This window comes from Natrix helvetica (assembly GCF_964273705.1).
Source record: "Natrix helvetica genome assembly, chromosome: 13".
NCBI lineage: Eukaryota > Metazoa > Chordata > Lepidosauria > Squamata > Natricidae > Natrix > Natrix helvetica.
Window position 1 is genome coordinate 9,407,264 of NC_138557.1, and position 17,410 is coordinate 9,424,673.

Consider the following 17,410-nt stretch of genomic DNA (forward strand, 5'->3'; position numbering starts at 1 on the left):
TTTGACAGCCCTGCTCTACAGCATTATCTATTTTGTAATGGTGATAACAAACTACAATAACAAAGTTTGTGGAGGTGGATGAGTAATTTTTATATCAGCCAAATTAAGACTATGCAGACCAGTCACTTTTTTCTCAGCCCAAATGACATAGAGATACCACATAGTCGCCATTGTGGGGAGGATGGAAGGAGGATGGAAAGAGTTTTATGTATGCTACCTTGACATTCAAAAATAAAGATAGGTCATAAATAATTATTCATTAGTTTCAGAACAATTGAAGAACCAGGAAATTAAGCTTTTTTTATTTTTTTAAAGGATATGGCTGGGCTTCTTCTCCAAGATGGCTGCTGAGCGATAGGAAGACGTTTCTCTTCTGCCGACAGTCTGCATTGGATGATCTGCTAGGTCCCTGGCAGCATTGTTTCCTGACCTGAATGGGATACTTAAGAAGATTTCCAGCTGATTCCTCTGCTAAACAAACTTTTGTTTTCATGTATTGGAGCTTGGGCAACATTTTTGAATCTAGGACTGATGTAACATTTGAGAGGAGAACAAGAGCCACAAATTTTCACTTATATAAGATTTTTTTTAAAAAAATACTTTCAGTACAGACACAGTCGCAGGGACCGTTAAAAAGGGGAAATATGTCAGATCTAATAATCATAAATTGCCCATTTCTGCAATAGAATTTTCCAGCACAGATTTTAGACTTCCAAGTGTGGCTTGTTTGCCTTTTGTCAAGCAGATCTGATTTTTAGACAATATAGAATAACAGACTATCAGAGCTGGAAGGGACCTTGGAGATCTTCTAGTCCAAGCCCCCTACTCAAAACAGCAGACCTCTATACCATTTCGGGCAAATGGCTGTCCATATAAACCATTTTAAATTTTGTATTTTATTAAACATTTATGCCGCTATTAAAGGTCATTGTTTACAATAAAAATCAACAAGGATATTAAAATGATTATAATTGAGCATTAATTTCAACTGCCTGTACAAGCCTTTGCAGCCCCAAGAGGTCAGTTCTCTTAATTTGGAAGAAATTGCCTTGCAAATATATATGGCCTATGCCTTCATTTGGAGAGAAAGGTGAGGCTGGTAATTAATTATTTCATGTAAATGTGGGTAGCAGAAATATGTGAAGCTTAAAATCCTATTTGCAAAGGTATTTGTTAGATATCCACACAAGCTGCTGTGGTTTCCACTCCAGTCCTCCATTTAGGTGGGAGCCTAGGTTTAACCTGATTGGTTGAGGGTCTGACAGCTCCCTATAAAAGGAGAGCTGTCAGACCTCACAGTTGCTTGATTGTACATACTTGTCTGTGAATAAAGAGCTGTTGTTGCCTTGAACCTGAGTCTGTCCTCTCATTGCCCTGATCTAACAGTATAGCCCTGAAATAAAATAAGTGCTTGCTGTGTTTAACGTTAAATGGAAAATACACAGTTTGCTTTTCAGAGAGGATGGAAACGGAACGAGGAGGCAGAATTGTCTTGTCATCAAAAGCTGTAAGGAACACAGTATTGCAGACAGGAGCTTCTGTACTCATACATGCAGTGACAAGCCAACAAGCCAGCCTTCCTTCCAAATCTAGGGTAGGAACACTTACTTACTTACTTACTTACTTACTTACTTACTTACTTCCCAGATGGCATCAGCCCCCACCCCTTTAATCTGTTTATTTCAGGAAATGCATAAATCAAAACATTGCTGGTCTGTTTTACCAGTTGCTCCTACTGCTTGTTTTCATTTCCCAGATCAATACGTGAAAAGGCACTTGGGAATTGGCAGGCGTTGGAAACGTTTAAATTACAATACATTTTTACAAAACCTCATCACCATTCATTCCCCATTTAATTTTGATAAGTTCTATCTAAATTTAGTGTGACAGGGATCTTTTTCTCTTGTCAACCCACCCCAACAATTTTATTATTGATTGGTAGAATACAATAAACGGATTTTTTTTAAATTAATGCTCCACTAAGCCTTTAGATGATCAGTGTGATTTCTAATCAGCTAAGCTAGCTCTAGAATTTATCAGACTGAGTTCACAGGTCTGTTGGGACCAACGAAAACAATAAAACCTCGCAGCTTCTTAACCCACAAAAGTACTGCCATTAGTACAAGGACATATTCTTGCCCTTATGGACTCATCATATCAATTTATAATCAGTTTATCTGGGTCACTGATTACCATCTAGGAAAATAAATTTGTAGTATTACATATGTACATATAGGCTTCCTTTTAAACAAAGGTACTAATACTCTAGGTCAGGGGTATCAAACTCAAACCGCCTTGCAAGCTCCATTTTCTCTGGCATGGGATTGTAGGAGGCCATTGCAGCTGAAAACTGAGCTCGCAAGAGCCATGGAAAGCCCTTGCACGCTCCGTTTTCGCTGGCAAAAAGAGTTGCAGGGGGCCGTCACAGGCGAACACCGAGCTCGGGAACCCATTTTCGGTGACAGAGTGCTCGGGCTACCACGGACACACCTACACAATTGACGTTGAGCTGGCCACACCCACCCTGACTCCCCAAGGTCAAACACAACCCTGATGCAGCCCTCAAACAGAGTTTGACACCCCTGGTGTAGGTTGTGGTTGCATAATTTGACAAAATACCCCAGATCCAGAAAAGATGATTGAAACTTAGTATAACTTTCTTCGCCTTGAGAAAAACAATTCCAAAGTAGAGTTGAAATCTTAATAATGTCTGGCTTATTGTGCTAATTCCACTTTGGCTAACCCTCTTATCACCTGGTGTCACCTGCTCACTATCAGCAGGGGTGGTTTACAATGCTGCAGTCTCCGGTTTCTTTTCCTAGCTGAAGGAAATTCTTCGGTGCTCCTTGACCCTGAGATAATAATACAATTATGGCAATTAAATGTTAATGTTGTACCTGCGGTTTGGGTGAGTTGTACAATGAAAGAAGGAAAAAAACAATGCAGCCTTGTACTGTATACTGGAAAATCCATTCAAATACCGCCTTTGGCAACACAGCTATGTATATAATTTTGGGCAGGCAGTACCTGTTCAGCTTCCCAGAGCGCCAAAATGAAGACTTCACATTAGCTGCTGTTGATACAGCAACTGTTGTGAGCTCCACCGAACGAAACCATTTTCACAAAGGCAGAAATTCCTATGTTGTATAGGAAGAGAATCCAGAGACACTGAAGGATCAGATGATGGAATGTATGTCCAGACGAGGCCCTGGGGATCAGAGAAAGGGTCATACGTGGCGATAGGACCCAGGTGTGGATGGAATGGACATGAGAGTGAGGGATATTAATTCTGATAAAACATTTTCTCTTGTCTTCATTTCTTTGCATTGACAATTAAGAACTTACATCCCTGCGACCAATTCGCTCCCACAGAGAGGGACTCCTCCGGGTGCCGTCCACCAGGCAGTGTCAGAGGGCGGCGCCCAGGAGTAGGGCCTTCTCTGTGATGGGCCCGACCCTCTGGAATGACCTCCCCCCAGATATCAGGATAACGACCGATCTTCGCTCCTTCCGCACGAAACTCAAGACCCACCTGTTCCAACTAGCCGGCCTGGCTTAACTAGAACCTCTAACCTCCCTGGCAATTTTAATACTGTAAATGTAAATTTTGGGTTTTTTAAATTGTTTTAACTGTCTTAACTTATGGCTATTTATTTTAACTTCGTGGCTTGCACTTGCATCTGAATTGTTAAACATTGATGTTACCTCCTCCATGCCACACTTGTATATTTGATTTGATTGTACGTCGTCCCGAGTCCCTTTGCGGAGAGGGGGTGACTGATAAATCGAATAAATAAATAAATAAATAAATAAATAAATAAATAAATAAATAAATAAATAAATAAATAAATAAATAAATAAACAAACAAACAAACAAACAAACAAACAAACAAACACACTTTCCTGTCTCTCTCAATGAGGAAGGAGAGGGGGGGCACGGGGCAGGGGAGATCCCTCAGATAAAACTGTTTGTTCTTTTATTCTGCTCTGCAATAGGAAGGGGGGGGGCTGCGCATTAACAGCGAGACAGAAGTTAGCACCTTAAAACCACTAGCCAGGATGTTAGGAATAAGAATAGCTCACTTATAAGAAAAACCCCCAAACCCACATAGCTGGCACACTGCAAGAACATAACAAGCATAAGGGTTTATGGGGACTGAAATCCAAATAACCAATCAATATTATCCGTTATGCATGCATTATTAGGGGAAGGGCAAAGGGTTGAACGCAATCATCCCTTGACTATAAAAACTGCTGTAAGATTCTAATCTTGGCCCTTTGGTTAGATTTTCAAACCAGGGTCCTTATATCTTAGTACCAAAATAAAAGTATAATTCTACATCACACCTTGTGTCCTGTGACTTACCGGCTTTGACACCAAGTAAGAGCCCAGATTTTGGGGACAAAACACCACCAAGAGAGATTTCGCATTCATTTCTACTTCAGAAGTCAATGCTTTTTTCCTTCCAGTCTGGTTGAGGAAAAAACAGCATATTGCTCTTGGTTTAACACTGATGGCGGAAAAAGTTAAGACTTGAAATTCCCAGTGAGGTTTCAGTGGAGAAAAACTGAGTCACTTTTATTAGATAAAGATTCTTGCAGAAAGTCAAACTAGGGCGCTGTCCAGATTTGGCTTGCACATTCTCCAGCTTGCAGTCAAAAACTAAATGTGATATACTCCCATATAGCTTTGGCTCTGGTCTCCCACTCACTTCTGACTTTATTTATTTGACTTGTCGCCCATCCACTCTGCCCATTGCCAAGGTGGGCCTCCAGTTTATAAATAATTGCCCATACCTGGCTTAAATGGAGCAGCAGCATTAAAAACTCCTATTTACTTTCATGCCTGATGGGACCTGCACGGAGAAAAGCCAACATTGGTGGTGGAATTCCATCAGCAAGCAACTCCTCCCACCCTCCTACAGCAGGTCTAGTTCTTGCACCGCTGTTTCCCTTTTGCGACAGAAACACTAGAAACATTAAATCGCTGGAACGATGCGGCTGCATTTGTTCACATAATAAACAGTGATAAAAACAGAGCAAAGGAGTAATCTAGCCTCTGAGGTCAAAGCAATGAGAAAGAGGTTGAGAAGAAATAAATGGAGGTGTTCGCTACGCTTGAAATGCAATCCTTCGGGTTCGAAGATCTATTGCTGTGAAGTTCGTCTGGTGTGAAGTGGATATGGAACTCTGCAGTCCCAGTCTGGAAGGACACAAGCTAGCACAACGTGGGCACTGGAAATCCGTTGTTGTAACCACGGATGTTAATTTTGTGAAGCCACTTGTGGTTTGTCTGTCTTCAAAGCTGGTGGTCATAGCATAAAGCTCTCCAGTGAGTTATGACAGCAGCTGCAGCTTATAGTTAACAACAGAATAGCATAGTAATAGATATTTGGGGAGGGGGCTTGGAGGGCTCTCTAGTCCAATCCCTTGCTTGAACAGAATACCACTCCAAACAAGTGGCTGTCCAGTCTCTTCTTGAAAGCCTCCAGTGACAGAGAAACTACAACTTCTGAAGGCAAGCCATTCTGCTGCTTAATTGTTCTCACTGTTAAGAAGTTAAGAAGTTTCCCCTTAATTCCAGGTTGCTTCTCTCCTTGATTAGTTTCTAGTACCCATTGCTTCTTGTCCTGCCTTCTGGACAGAGGTGGGTTGCTGCGGGTACGGCCCAGTACGGCCGTACCGGGGGTGGCCAGGAGCAGCTGAGAGCGTACCAGTACGATGGCCTCGTTTGGCCCACCCGCCTGCGCTCTATTGCTGTTTTTATGGCCAATGGCACAGTGCGCACGCACGCACAGTATGCGGTGCCTGCACAAGCCCCAACAAGCAGCTGGTTGTTGCAGGGGCGGTGGATTGTGCATGCGTGCATGCGCATGAACAGACCGCGATCAGCATACTGGCAGTGACGGTAAGAACAACCCACCACTGCTTCTGGTGCTTTGGAGAATAGCTTGACTCCCTCTTCTTTGTGGCGGCCCCTGAGATATTGGAAGACTGCTATCATGTCTCCCCTCGTCCTTCTTTTCATTAAACTAGACATACCCAGTTCCTGCAACTGTTCTTTTTGGTCTCCAGTCCCCTAATCCTCTTTGTTGCTCTTCTCTGCACTCTTTCTAGAGTCTCATCATCTTTTCTACATCGTGGCGACCAAAAATGGATGGTATTTTCAGTAAAGAGTCCAAGACTCACATCCATGTAAGAGCTGATCCACCAAGGCTATCAGACATCCAAGGACAGAAGGACAACCATAGCACAAGAGAAGCGAGCACTCCACAAAGCCAGAGCTGCAACAGTGGTGCCCACAGATGTCTACCTGGCATGTGGCAGGACATTCCGTGCCCGTATAGTCCTTACCAGCCACCTGCGGACACATCGTGGCCAGCCCCGCAACCTGTTAAGATGTCAAGGTCCTCTTCGAACACGCTGGACAAACATCCTATCTATGCATTTCGGGGGGGGGAATTTTGCTCTCAATTTCCTTGGTTTTTGTCCATTTCCATTTTGAAGTTGTGTTCGCCCCCTCCCCTCAAAATATGCCTATTTCAAGTCATAAAGGGAGTTTCAGAATTCCAATAAATAATGGGCTTCGAGAATCAAGATAGAGGGGATAAAAAAAATCCTCCTCAAATTGTTTCATATGAGACTCTTTCCTGTCCAATTACATGGCAGGGGGTTTAAAATTTGTGTATAATTTTAGCTGGGAGATAAAAGACTGCTGCCAGAAAAGCTGGGAGGAAAATGGTGCCAAATAGCCAAATCAAATATTATTTTCGCACACATGCTGCAACAGCTCCCTTAAGCAGAAACCATTTGGGGAAGTGTTATCCAACACATTTGGAGGCCCAGGCCAAGGAAAGCCATTTTCCTATGGAACGAATGAATGTACCAAACACATTTCATTGCTCTGTCCTTTGACTGAGCGCTTCCAAGTAGCTAGTAATTATTCAGTATTGTTGGCCAGCTCAAAAAATGTTCCAGATGAGAGCAGGCTCAGCCTCAGCATCCCTCCCGTGACAAAATAAATAATATTTAAAATAGGCACAAAATACGGGCACAAGCTGCTGCTGCTGTCAGTTAGTTGGCTGTACTTGGGCAACTACTTTAAAAATCAAACCCTTCTTTTACAAAACCAAACACAAGAGATGTAGAAAACGGGGTTTTTTTTTAAAAAACAACAACACCATATTTCAACAGAAATCTTGATCTATTTGGCTTGGATTTTGTTAACTCAAAAGTCCCATAAATTAACAGTGGCAAATATTCTGCAAAAGTAACTTGAAAAACCACATTTAAAGGTTCAAAACTATTATCCATTTACCATGCCTTGGAAATCCAGCTTCAAAGAAACTAAACGCAAATTACAGTCATGTTTTACACACCGAACCAAATCCCAATGTCTATCCTAGCACTTTAAAAAGAAAAGTTTGCATTTCCGCTTGAAATTTGAACTTTTACTTTTCAGTCTTAATTAACTAGAAATAGATATGGCCTTTGTTAAGTTTCTCCCAGTAACTGCAACACTTTGCTACGAGAATATATTAACTTTTGAGTCAGTGGAGGGTGAATGCAATTCTAAATATCATACAACTGATCAGGGGTAGAGTTGTCAATAATAATAATTACTAGGAGTATAAGGTGGAGAATACCAGACCGGAAAAAAAAATGAAGGCAAAATCCTGCTCTGTCAACAGATCTTCGCATGAGATGCATTTGGTGCCCAGCTGTTTTGATTTTTCATTTAAAAGCCGCAAAGAATCAGAGCTAACATTCCCGGCATTTGTCATTTAAAAAAAAAACCCAAAGAAAATGAAACATAGAGCGACATGAATATTTCAGCTGAAAGTCAGTACGTCTGGACAAAAGTTAAGAGGTCGAAGGTGTGAAATTCTATCTTGGTGGAAATCCTTGCACCCCAATCTTTTGAAAAGAAAAGAAGAATAACCGTTGCCCCCAGGGGAAAGGACTGTGATTTCTCTAATTTTCAGAGTTAATGAGGCAGACTCAAAAACCCATGCTGGCATCAGAGCTTTGTCCCCCATTTGTCATCTCTCATTCCCGATGCAACCTCAAACAGCTCAATTTCTTCGTAAGTGCCAGGTTTGCATTCGGGGAGAAAAATCCGAGTTCTAATGAAGTGCAGCGGTCAACACCAAAATGGTTCTTTAACTAGAGGCCAGGAATTAATTGGAAGTCAGCCAGGCAAACTTCAAGTTATTATATATATATATATTTTTACAGGAAGTGTTGCAAATTACCTCCTGTCTCTCCCAATTAAAATGGCCAAAGCCAGAACTGGGTTTCTCCACTCTTCCTGCTCTTGTCTACATAGAAACTGTACTTGGGTGGGCGCCGGGGGTGAGATTTCCCACGGCAGCCGCCTCTTAGAGCAGGAATCTCTACACCTGGCAGCTTTAAGACACGTGGACTTCAATTCCCATAATTCCCCAGCCAGCTGCCTGGGGAATTCTGGGAGTTGAAGTCCACCAGTCTTAAAATGGCCAAGTTTGGAGATGTCTTCTCTAGAGCAGGAGTCAGTAAGCCACGGCTCTGGAGCCGCAAGTGGCTCTTTCATCCCTCTGCTGCAGCTCCGTGTCACCAGTTGGCGCCACAATTTTGAGAGGAGCTTCTGGTTGGAAGAGGGACACACGGCATGCCCGGAGGAGACTCTATGGCAAAGGGCGGGTTCCTCAATAAAAAATACATAATTGTTGTTGTGTTGTTAGTTGCAAAGTCATGTCTGACCCATCGTGAACCCATGGACAATGTTCCTCCAGGCCTTCCTGTCCTCTCCCATCCCCAATTTAAGTTCATGCCGACTGCTTCGGTGACTCCATCCAGCCACCTCCTTCTCTGTCGTCCCCTTCTTCTTTTGCCCTCCATCATTCCCAGCATGAGGCTCTTCTCCAGGGAGTCCTTCCTTCTCCTTAGGTGGCCAAAGTCTGAGTTTCCTCTTCAGGATCTGGCCTTCTAAAGAGCAGTCAGGGTTGATCTCCTCTAGGACTGACCAGTTGGATCTCCTTGCAGTCCAAGGGACTCGCAGGAGTCTTCTCCAACACCAGAGTTCAAAGGCCTCCATTCTTTGGCGCTCAGCCTTCCTTATGGTCCAACTTTCACAGCCATCCATTGCAACTGGGAAAACCATAATAATATGAATCCCTGAATATGAATTTTGTGACTTTTCCGCCCAACCTTTCATCTAGCCTCTTTCTACAAAGGATTGGGAACAAAGTTTTGTTCCTACCATTTATCTTACTTTACTACTGTAAAATAAGATAAAAGAATAAGATTTCACTGCTGCCGTCTACTAAACACTATTCTTTTCCAGTTCTTGTATTGTACTTTGCTGTTTTAATGAAACAGTTTACTGTAAAATGATTTTGAGGCATTGGCAGCCTTGACTTGAAGGTGATTGCAATTAACAAGTTAACCGCACACAATATAAAACGACACTAGAATAACAAAGTGGTTCCTTTGTTAGAGAGTGAGAATTTTCGTTTTTGAGCGGAGGTCGAAATCACAGAATTCTCTCTCTCTCTCTCTCCCTCCCTCCCTCTCTCTCACACACACACTCACAGCTTTGGTGATCAGCCGATTTATGAAATTAGCTACAGAAAAAAAAAAGCTGCTCCCAAACTCTTACTTTGCAAAGCTGCTTTCTGCAGCTTGATAAGTCACCAAAAACGTTAAGGATTGCAACGGATTTATAACCAACGCTCTCCGTATCTGTGTTGCTTCGGACCTCTGCAAATTACCGCTTAGCACACTTGCAGCACATTAGGTGAAGTTAAAGCTTACCCATGCCTAGTCTGTAAAACCCTGCAAGATCATTATATGGCAGTAAAAGGATATTAGAATCCTTCTTTGGTGCCCAACGGAGGTCCCTTTGGGTTACTACAGCCCAGCTCTAGCAGTTGAAGCATTATTGTAGAAAGATTTTTTTTTAAAAGTCAAATCATGTACCAAAGAACAGGTCCAAATCTTGGTGAACTGGAACCAGACAAAGCAACACCACTAAAATCCAGCTTTTTTTGTTTTGCCTATGCGAAGGGAAAACTGTCCATTCCTTAAGGGAGAAGGTAACACACTGCAAATCCCAGCAATGCTTTGGATGCCACCTTGTGCCAAACCAGGAAAATGATCCTAACTCTCCAAGATCAAAAGAGCTTCCATTATAATTGATACAATTCTGCAGTGATTCTAACAAGCCCCTCATAGTAGGGAGCAACCGTGATCTTCTAGTTCAGCGTTTCCCAACCTTGGTTGTGTTCTAACCAAGGCTTCCCAAGAACATAAAGCAAAGTCCTTGTCCTGTAAAAAAAACCCACCATTTTATTAATCGACTGTGAATTCTGCTCATTCACAGCCAGCAAAGTCTTTCAAGGGAGGATTTACAGTCACAGACCTTATCTGGCTTGGAGAGCTGACAGGCCCATATCTGCAGAATTTGGAAAGAAGTCTCGGAGAATCACGAACCAATGAAGCGAACTAATTGTCTCCTGCAAACTCCACTCCCCTTTCACTCCTCTTTTATTTCCTTTGGGAGGGGCCATTCATCGTCCACCAAGTCGACCCCTGTTCTTTAGCTGTTCACTTCGTCTTGTTGTTAAGTGAATCCGGCTTCCCCATTGACTTTGTCAGAAGGTTTGCAAAAGAGGAACGGACATGACTCTGGGGAATTGCAATGGTCATAAAGGTTAGGTGGCAAGCATCTGAATGTAAATCAAATGACTATCAGAATGCTACAATGGCCCTAAGTGTGAAAAGTGGTCATAATTCAATATTTGAAAGGCTGCCACAAAGAAGAGGGGAGTCAAGCTATTCTCCAAAGCACCAGAAAGCAGGCCAAGAAGCAATGGATGGAAACTAATCCAGGAGAGGAGCAACCTAGAACTAAGGAGAAATTTCTTTAACAATGGGAACAATTAACCAGTGGAACAGCTTGCCTCCAGAAATTGTGAGTGTCTCATCAGTGAAGTCTGGAAAGCCACTTGCCTAGAATGGCATGGGATCTGCTGCTTGAGCAGCGGGTTGGACTAGACGACCTCCCAGGGTCCCTTCCAACGGATGATGTTTTATGTTCAACCTTGAGAAGTTGCCTTCTTCCTTTAGCTTGAAGGACAAAGGAATGCTCAACCTACCCACTTCTTCCATTAACTTTAATTTCACAATCAGCACCAGTAGGTTACTACTTATTCACTGAGCCTCCAGCCCATTTAGTCAGCGCCAACTGCGGTCCAAGTCAGGTTTCGCTTAGCGGCCAAAAGCAAAGCTTGTTGGAACCTTTCACTCTTCTCTATACCACGGACAAAGAACAGAAACTCCTAGCCTGTCAAGAGAGCAGGGAAATAAATGAACATTGCGAATGACAGCCAGAGTGGACAGATTACTTGTGAGTACAGCCCCACAGTGGTGGGATTCCAAATCTTTTCCTACAGGTTCTATGAGAGCATGCTTCATGCGCGTACCCAGCGCTCAAAGACAGCCCTCGGTGTCAGAGCTGTTTTTTAGCTCAGCTGAGGTGCGGCAATCAGCTCTGCCACGCAAATCAGCTGAGCTAAAAAAAACCAAGGGAATATAGGACAGGGAACGATGGTGGCAGGAGGGCGGGACCAACCACAGGTGGTATTTGCCGGTTCTCCGAACTACTCAAAGTTCCCCTGAACTGGCCTGAACCTACTGAATAAAACCTCTGCAGCCCCATGGCGTAGAATCTAATCTGAAACAAGCAGTATTGATATTTATTGACGCCCAAAAAGCATTCGATAACCTAAATTGGGATTTTCTTATAAATCAATTAGCAGTCATGAACTTCGGAGAGAAATGTATCGGGACGATCAGAGCCATATATTCTAACCAGATGACAAAAATAATGCTAAACGGAGAATCAACGGAAGGTTTCAGCATTACCAAAGGGGTACAGCCGGGATGCCCTCTATCCTCTCAATAGAGACGTCGATGTTACAAACTGGACCGAACTGGGAGATAAAAGGGATTGAAAATTAGGACACAGGAATACAAAGTGCTGGCCTTTGAGGATGATCTAGCCTTTATTATAGAAGAACTCCTAGAAGCTGGGCTAACGCTAATCTGAATTTGGGCACAAGGGCTAACAAATCCCATTTTGGGTGGGTGGCAATTCTGACCGTTGCACCAAGGTCTCCTACATGACAGAGAGGTCCACCTCCCCTGGATGCAACAAGGAAGAAAAAAAAAAACCAATCAAGCCGGTTCTCCAGCCAGAGACAGTAACAGCTTTTAATTAGACAAGAGTCAGCACACCCGTTAAGACAAGTAACTGTTTGCCTCTTTTTGGAAAACTCCTTCACATTACCCACTGGGGGGGAACAATTTTCCTTGAGAAATTAAAACCGTGCGCGCAAGACCAGAGCTTCACTATTTATGGTGGATCTGCTTGTTTTCCTCCTGCTGTGACTATTTACATTACAGTACCACATTGTGATCAGCCAGGAGGAGCCTGGGGGGGGGGGGGAGGGGGTTGGCATTTACAATACGGACAGGTGAGCCCAAGTCAAGAAAGGCAAATCTGATTATTTATAGATCTGTACATTATACAATACATACATATACAGTATATATATATAGATAGATAGATTTGTGTGTTTACACAGATACATTGCTCTCTGAAGTATTAAAAATTGATCGGCCTCCGTTCTATAAAAAAATACCTAACTCTACAAGGTAGAAAAAGGGAAAAAAAAATCTTTCTCTTCCCAAGTATACACTGATTTACACACCCAAAGTTTCTTCTGGAAATGTACAGTATGTGGATTCTTCCTGCAGACTCTTTTTTTTTCTTTTTTGGGGTGCAGAGAAATACTGGACATTAGCAAGTGTGTAAGAATGTTTGGGGTTTGAGAATCACTCTCTTCTGCGTTTTTCTGACCATTTCATCTCCCATGTTCGAGCCAGTTGGAAATCATTAATAGGGGGAACTACTGATATATGTTTTATATATTAAATTCCAGTATCCTGGTTCAAGGAACTGCAAAGTATTCCAGTTGCCCAACAGTTGGGTCAACGTGAGAAAGCAAAGACACGTGACTTTGGCCTGGAACTAGTATTTTCAAACTAGCATCGTGTCACTTTCGCCATACATGAAGGGACTCAAGAACTCAACGGCTTGATGATTTCAAAGAAAGGAATCGCGTGTAACACCTCTCGGCGCGATGTTCTTGCACCCCAGGAAAATGATCTGCAAGTGTGGGTCGCATAGACACGAGTCTGGTTAGGCCCCATACATTGTGTTGTCCAAGTTGCACAATTGCTCTGTGTGTGTGTGGGCGCGCTTTTGAGAAGTGGACAGTGGAGGAGATGCAGAGGAGACACATGTAGAAATGAACAATCTCCCCCTCCTTTGGGCTCCTGAAATGTCTCTCTAAAATAAAGCATCGGTGAAGCAGGATTCGCTCACGAGAGGTATAAGACGCCCCTTTCAAATTCCAAATAGTGGCATTTAAAAAAAAAAATTAAAGAACCCCAAGAAGCTCTTTTAAAACACATCTCAAAGGGGCAGATTTAAAACACATTGGAAACCTTTTCTTTCTTTCTTTTTTTCAGGGGAAATAAGCCTGCTTTCTAGGTACGGGCAAAATTCATCCACTCGCCTAAAATTTATGTTGGAGGGAAAGTTGACTTGTCCCCGATGGCTTGTTTTTCAGACTCGATATGCAAATCTACTTCGACCCAAGGAGAAGGCAGAAGAGCAAAAGAGCTTTGTGCAACTTCTCTTTCAGCGCCTTCCCAAAGGGGTGGAGGCAAAACCAAACAATGTTCTACAAGAGCTTGAACAGGTCCTTCTAAAGCAAAGTGATGTGTTTGTGGCCAACAGACAAAAACAACTCCGTTCTTCCGGTCCGTGATGTCCCTTTGCCCCCATCCCTCCTTCCCTGTTTTCATTATTGAACCGACATATCTGTTGCCATGCTTGCCTTAAAGTGATTTTAACCAATGAAAACACCAAACGAAAAAAAGGGGTGTGAGATGAAGGAAGCGTGGAAGGAAGCGACTGCAGCCAAGAGGGACAAAGGATCAGCTCTGCTTCCACATTCAGTATCATCAGCTGAGCTTTTTCCTCCTCCTCCTCCGGCACAGCCATTCGCCAGCTGCCCCCCCTGCCACCAACTTCATCAGCCAGGGCTGCCACCCACCCAAATCATCCAGAGGACCACGCCTGGGTTTGACCTCTTCCTTCTTTTCTTTTACATCAGCCCACCTCTCTGCAGAGTGGCTCCATTCCCCAAAGCAACGCAACTCATGAGTTTTAAGGCAGAGGTCTCCCCCCAAAACCAGGGGGGGGGGCTACAAAACAGCACAAGGGACAACGAAGCCGGCCAGAGTTCAAGGCAGGCCCGTTTTCCTTTCCACTGGCCGAACAGCTTCAAAAAAGGAGGGCGATGGGAGGGCTGAGGATTCAACCAGAGAGGCAGCGGAAGGCAGGTGCAGGAAGGGATCTGAGCGAGTCTTCCTTTGACTGCCGTGCTACAGCTTCCAGGTGCCGAGGGATCCAGCACAAGCCAGCTTCTGTTGCTTGTGGACAAGAGAGGTTTCCAAGAAGGCTATTTCAAGGGGCCACCCAGATTCTGCTCCATTCCTGCAAAAGAGGGCAGGTGTGTATGTTCGCCCCGCTGCCCACCCTCGCCCGCTGTTCCTGTGACTCCCATTCTCTTTTTTTCCAAACTCTTTTTTGCCACCACTGGCCCCACAAGCCAGAGGGTTCCAAAACCCATTAGAATCAGGACAGCCTTACTTAATGGCTGGTCCTCTCTCTCTCTTTTTCTTTCTTTCTTTCTCTCTCTTTTTCCTCCACCCCAAGTTCACCGCCATCTGCCACCCAACCACTCCAACGTGAGGCTTCCTGTGCCTTCTCCATAAGAGTGAAGACTTGGCCAGTATTTCCTTCTTCCAAGTAGCAAATCCGCCAAACCCACGTGACGGTGGCTTTGTGTTGCTCTCAACTCTTTTAAGTCTCCTACTTGACTTCCAGGATGGATGGGTTGGTTTCCATGATGGCCACAATGATTCGGTCGATGTAGTCTTGGAGTCGAAAGTTGATCTCTTCTTGCTTCTGGATTGCCTCCATCAGCTGGGGAGGAAAAGGATCGAGCTTATTTATTTTTCCAATTTTACAGTAAAGGTCAAGGTTCCCCTCGCACACATGTGCTAGTCGTTCCCGACTCTAGGAGGCTCATCTCCGTTTCAAAGCCAAAGAGCCAGCGCTGTCCGAAGACGTCTCCGTGGTCATGTGACCGGCATGACTCAATGCCAAAGGCGCACAGAACGCTGTTCCCTTCCCACCAAAGGTGGCTCCTATTTTTCTACTTGCATTTTTTACGTGCTTTCGAACTGCTAGGTTGGCAGAAGCTGGGATAAGTAACGGGAGCTCACTCCGTTATGCGGCGCTAGGGATTCGAACCGCCAAAACTGCCAGCTGATCAACAAGCTCAGCGTCTTAACCGCTGAGCCACCACATCCTTTACAAAAAACATACTTTACAGCAGCCACCGTGTTTCAATTTTAGAAAAAGGTGAATGAAAATCTGAAAAGCAAATAAAAAGGCTGAAAGATCAGGAAGGATGAATATGTAGCTGGATAGCTAAAATATGCAGTGAGATTAGCACAGGTGTCACGCGGAGTCATATTCCCTGGCACGCGAGCTGTGAGCTCCAGTGCACATGTGCGTGCTGGCCAGCTGATTTACGGCCTTCCGGAGGGCCTGGGGAGGCTGTTTGTGCCCTCCCCAGGCTTCAGGAAAGCCTCCGGAGCCTGGGGAGGGTGAAAACTCCCCCCTCCCCCCATGCAGGGGGTGTCGAGCGTGCATGAGCACGGGGGGGGGGGGAAATCCCGCGCACGGGTGCAGGTGGGTGGGGTGCATTGCATTGTGGGTGTGGACTCGCACGGGCGTACACCATTTTGCCACGCCTTTACAAAAACGTTCCCCATCACTGTCCTAGCTCATTAAAGCAGCTGTGTCTGTTTCCAGGACTGTATAGCAGCCCACCTAAAAACCAAGCCCATCTAGCTGGGAAATCAACTTCTTCTATCTCTCATTTGCTTTGCCTTGCTATGGATTCTAAGCAGCCTTTCAGAACTGAAGCGGTTCTCATGAACCACGGGAAGACGTACCGCTAAATGTTATCAGCTAACTGGAGCGTTTCAGCTCTGAGCCCAGCGCTCTCCGAACTTGGCAACGTTTGGACTCCAACTCCAAGAATGGAGTTCTTGGCTGGCTGAGGAATTCTGGCAGTTGAAGCCCATACGTTTTAAAGTTTAAAGCTTTGGAGAGCCTTCCCCAGCCGGGCGCTTAAAAATACACATGGGGTTAGGAAGAGCTCCATGCAGAATCTCTCAGGACTGTAAACAAAATGAAATGGTCTGGAGGATTTACATTGTTGATGGAATATATATCCCTTCATTCCCTATTTCCTCCAAAATAAAACCACCCCGGATAATTTTTATTTATTTATTTATTTTTATTATTCGTATTTATAGACCGCCCCCTCTCCCGAAAGGGACTCGGGGCGGTGTACAGTCACTAAAATGCGTTATAAAATACGCATAATACGTTATAATAAGCCCAATCAGGCTTTTGAACAGATGTACTAAAATAAGCCCTCTCCCCCCAAAAATGAGCACTCCGCGAAAGTATTTCAACACAGCAGCAGCCATGGGGTGATCACTCTCGCTGCCTCCTGCACCTCAAAAATAATAAGACTTCCCCAAAAATAAGGCCAAGCGCTTATTTCAGGGGTCAAAAGAAAATAAGACCTTGTCTTATTTTCGGGGAAACACAGTAGTAGGCTCACCTAACTTTCCAAAATTAGTGTTACGAGGAAGCCGGCTGGATGTTAAAGAAAAAAGGATCACTTGTCATCTAATAAATATTTAGTTTTATCAACAAGATAGAGAGAAACCTGCCAGAAGTCAACGTAGCCCTTTCTAATGTCAAAGTGTGGATTATCTAAATTTCCTCCACCACTCAGCTCCCCCTTCATTCCTCGCAGGGTAAAGTCCCTGTCGGGTCGCCACATTTACCTCGTCTCTAGAGACCGAGCTGATTTCCGCAGCCAGAGATTCAGAGAAGGAAGCAGAGAAGAGATTCTTGGCACCTTGAATACTGAGGTTGATGATTTGCCCGTTCAGCTCATCATTCTGCTCCTTCAAGTTTCGGTTGTCCTGTTTACGAAGAAAATTCCCCCGTGGTCACGTCAGTTTCCGCCTTAACCAGGAGACCAAGAGAAGCTGCCTTCCATAGAGGCCAACCACCCAGGGCTTTTTGGACTAAGGTTCTCTCTGCTCAAATCTTTCCCCACCTCATGAGTGTTTTAACTAGACCGTTTACCCCTGGACTGCAAAGCGCCAGGGAAATCAGGAGATTCAGGCAGTTCAAATG

At 44.1% G+C, this 17,410-nt stretch overlaps 1 protein-coding gene across 6 annotated transcripts in view; it reads right to left on the minus strand.

Annotated features, from left to right (window-relative positions):
* Positions 1–12,496: 12,496 nt before the first annotated feature.
* RAB11FIP3 (RAB11 family interacting protein 3) overlaps positions 12,497–17,410 on the minus strand; it is a 67,265-nt gene continuing 62,351 nt past the window's right edge. For 3 of the 6 annotated variants that reach the window (XM_081965901.1, XM_081965902.1, XM_081965905.1), the window contains 3 exons: positions 17,053–17,193; positions 14,994–15,103; positions 12,497–14,611 (listed from right to left, as the gene is read on the minus strand). In XM_081965901.1, coding sequence (XP_081822027.1) covers positions 14,500–14,611; positions 14,994–15,103; positions 17,053–17,193 — 363 coding nt within the window. In that variant the 3' untranslated portion in view covers positions 12,497–14,499. Of the gene's footprint in view, positions 14,612–14,781; positions 15,104–17,052; positions 17,194–17,410 lie in introns of those variants that run through there. The other 3 variants (XM_081965904.1, XM_081965903.1, XM_081965906.1) reach the window with 3 other exon arrangements.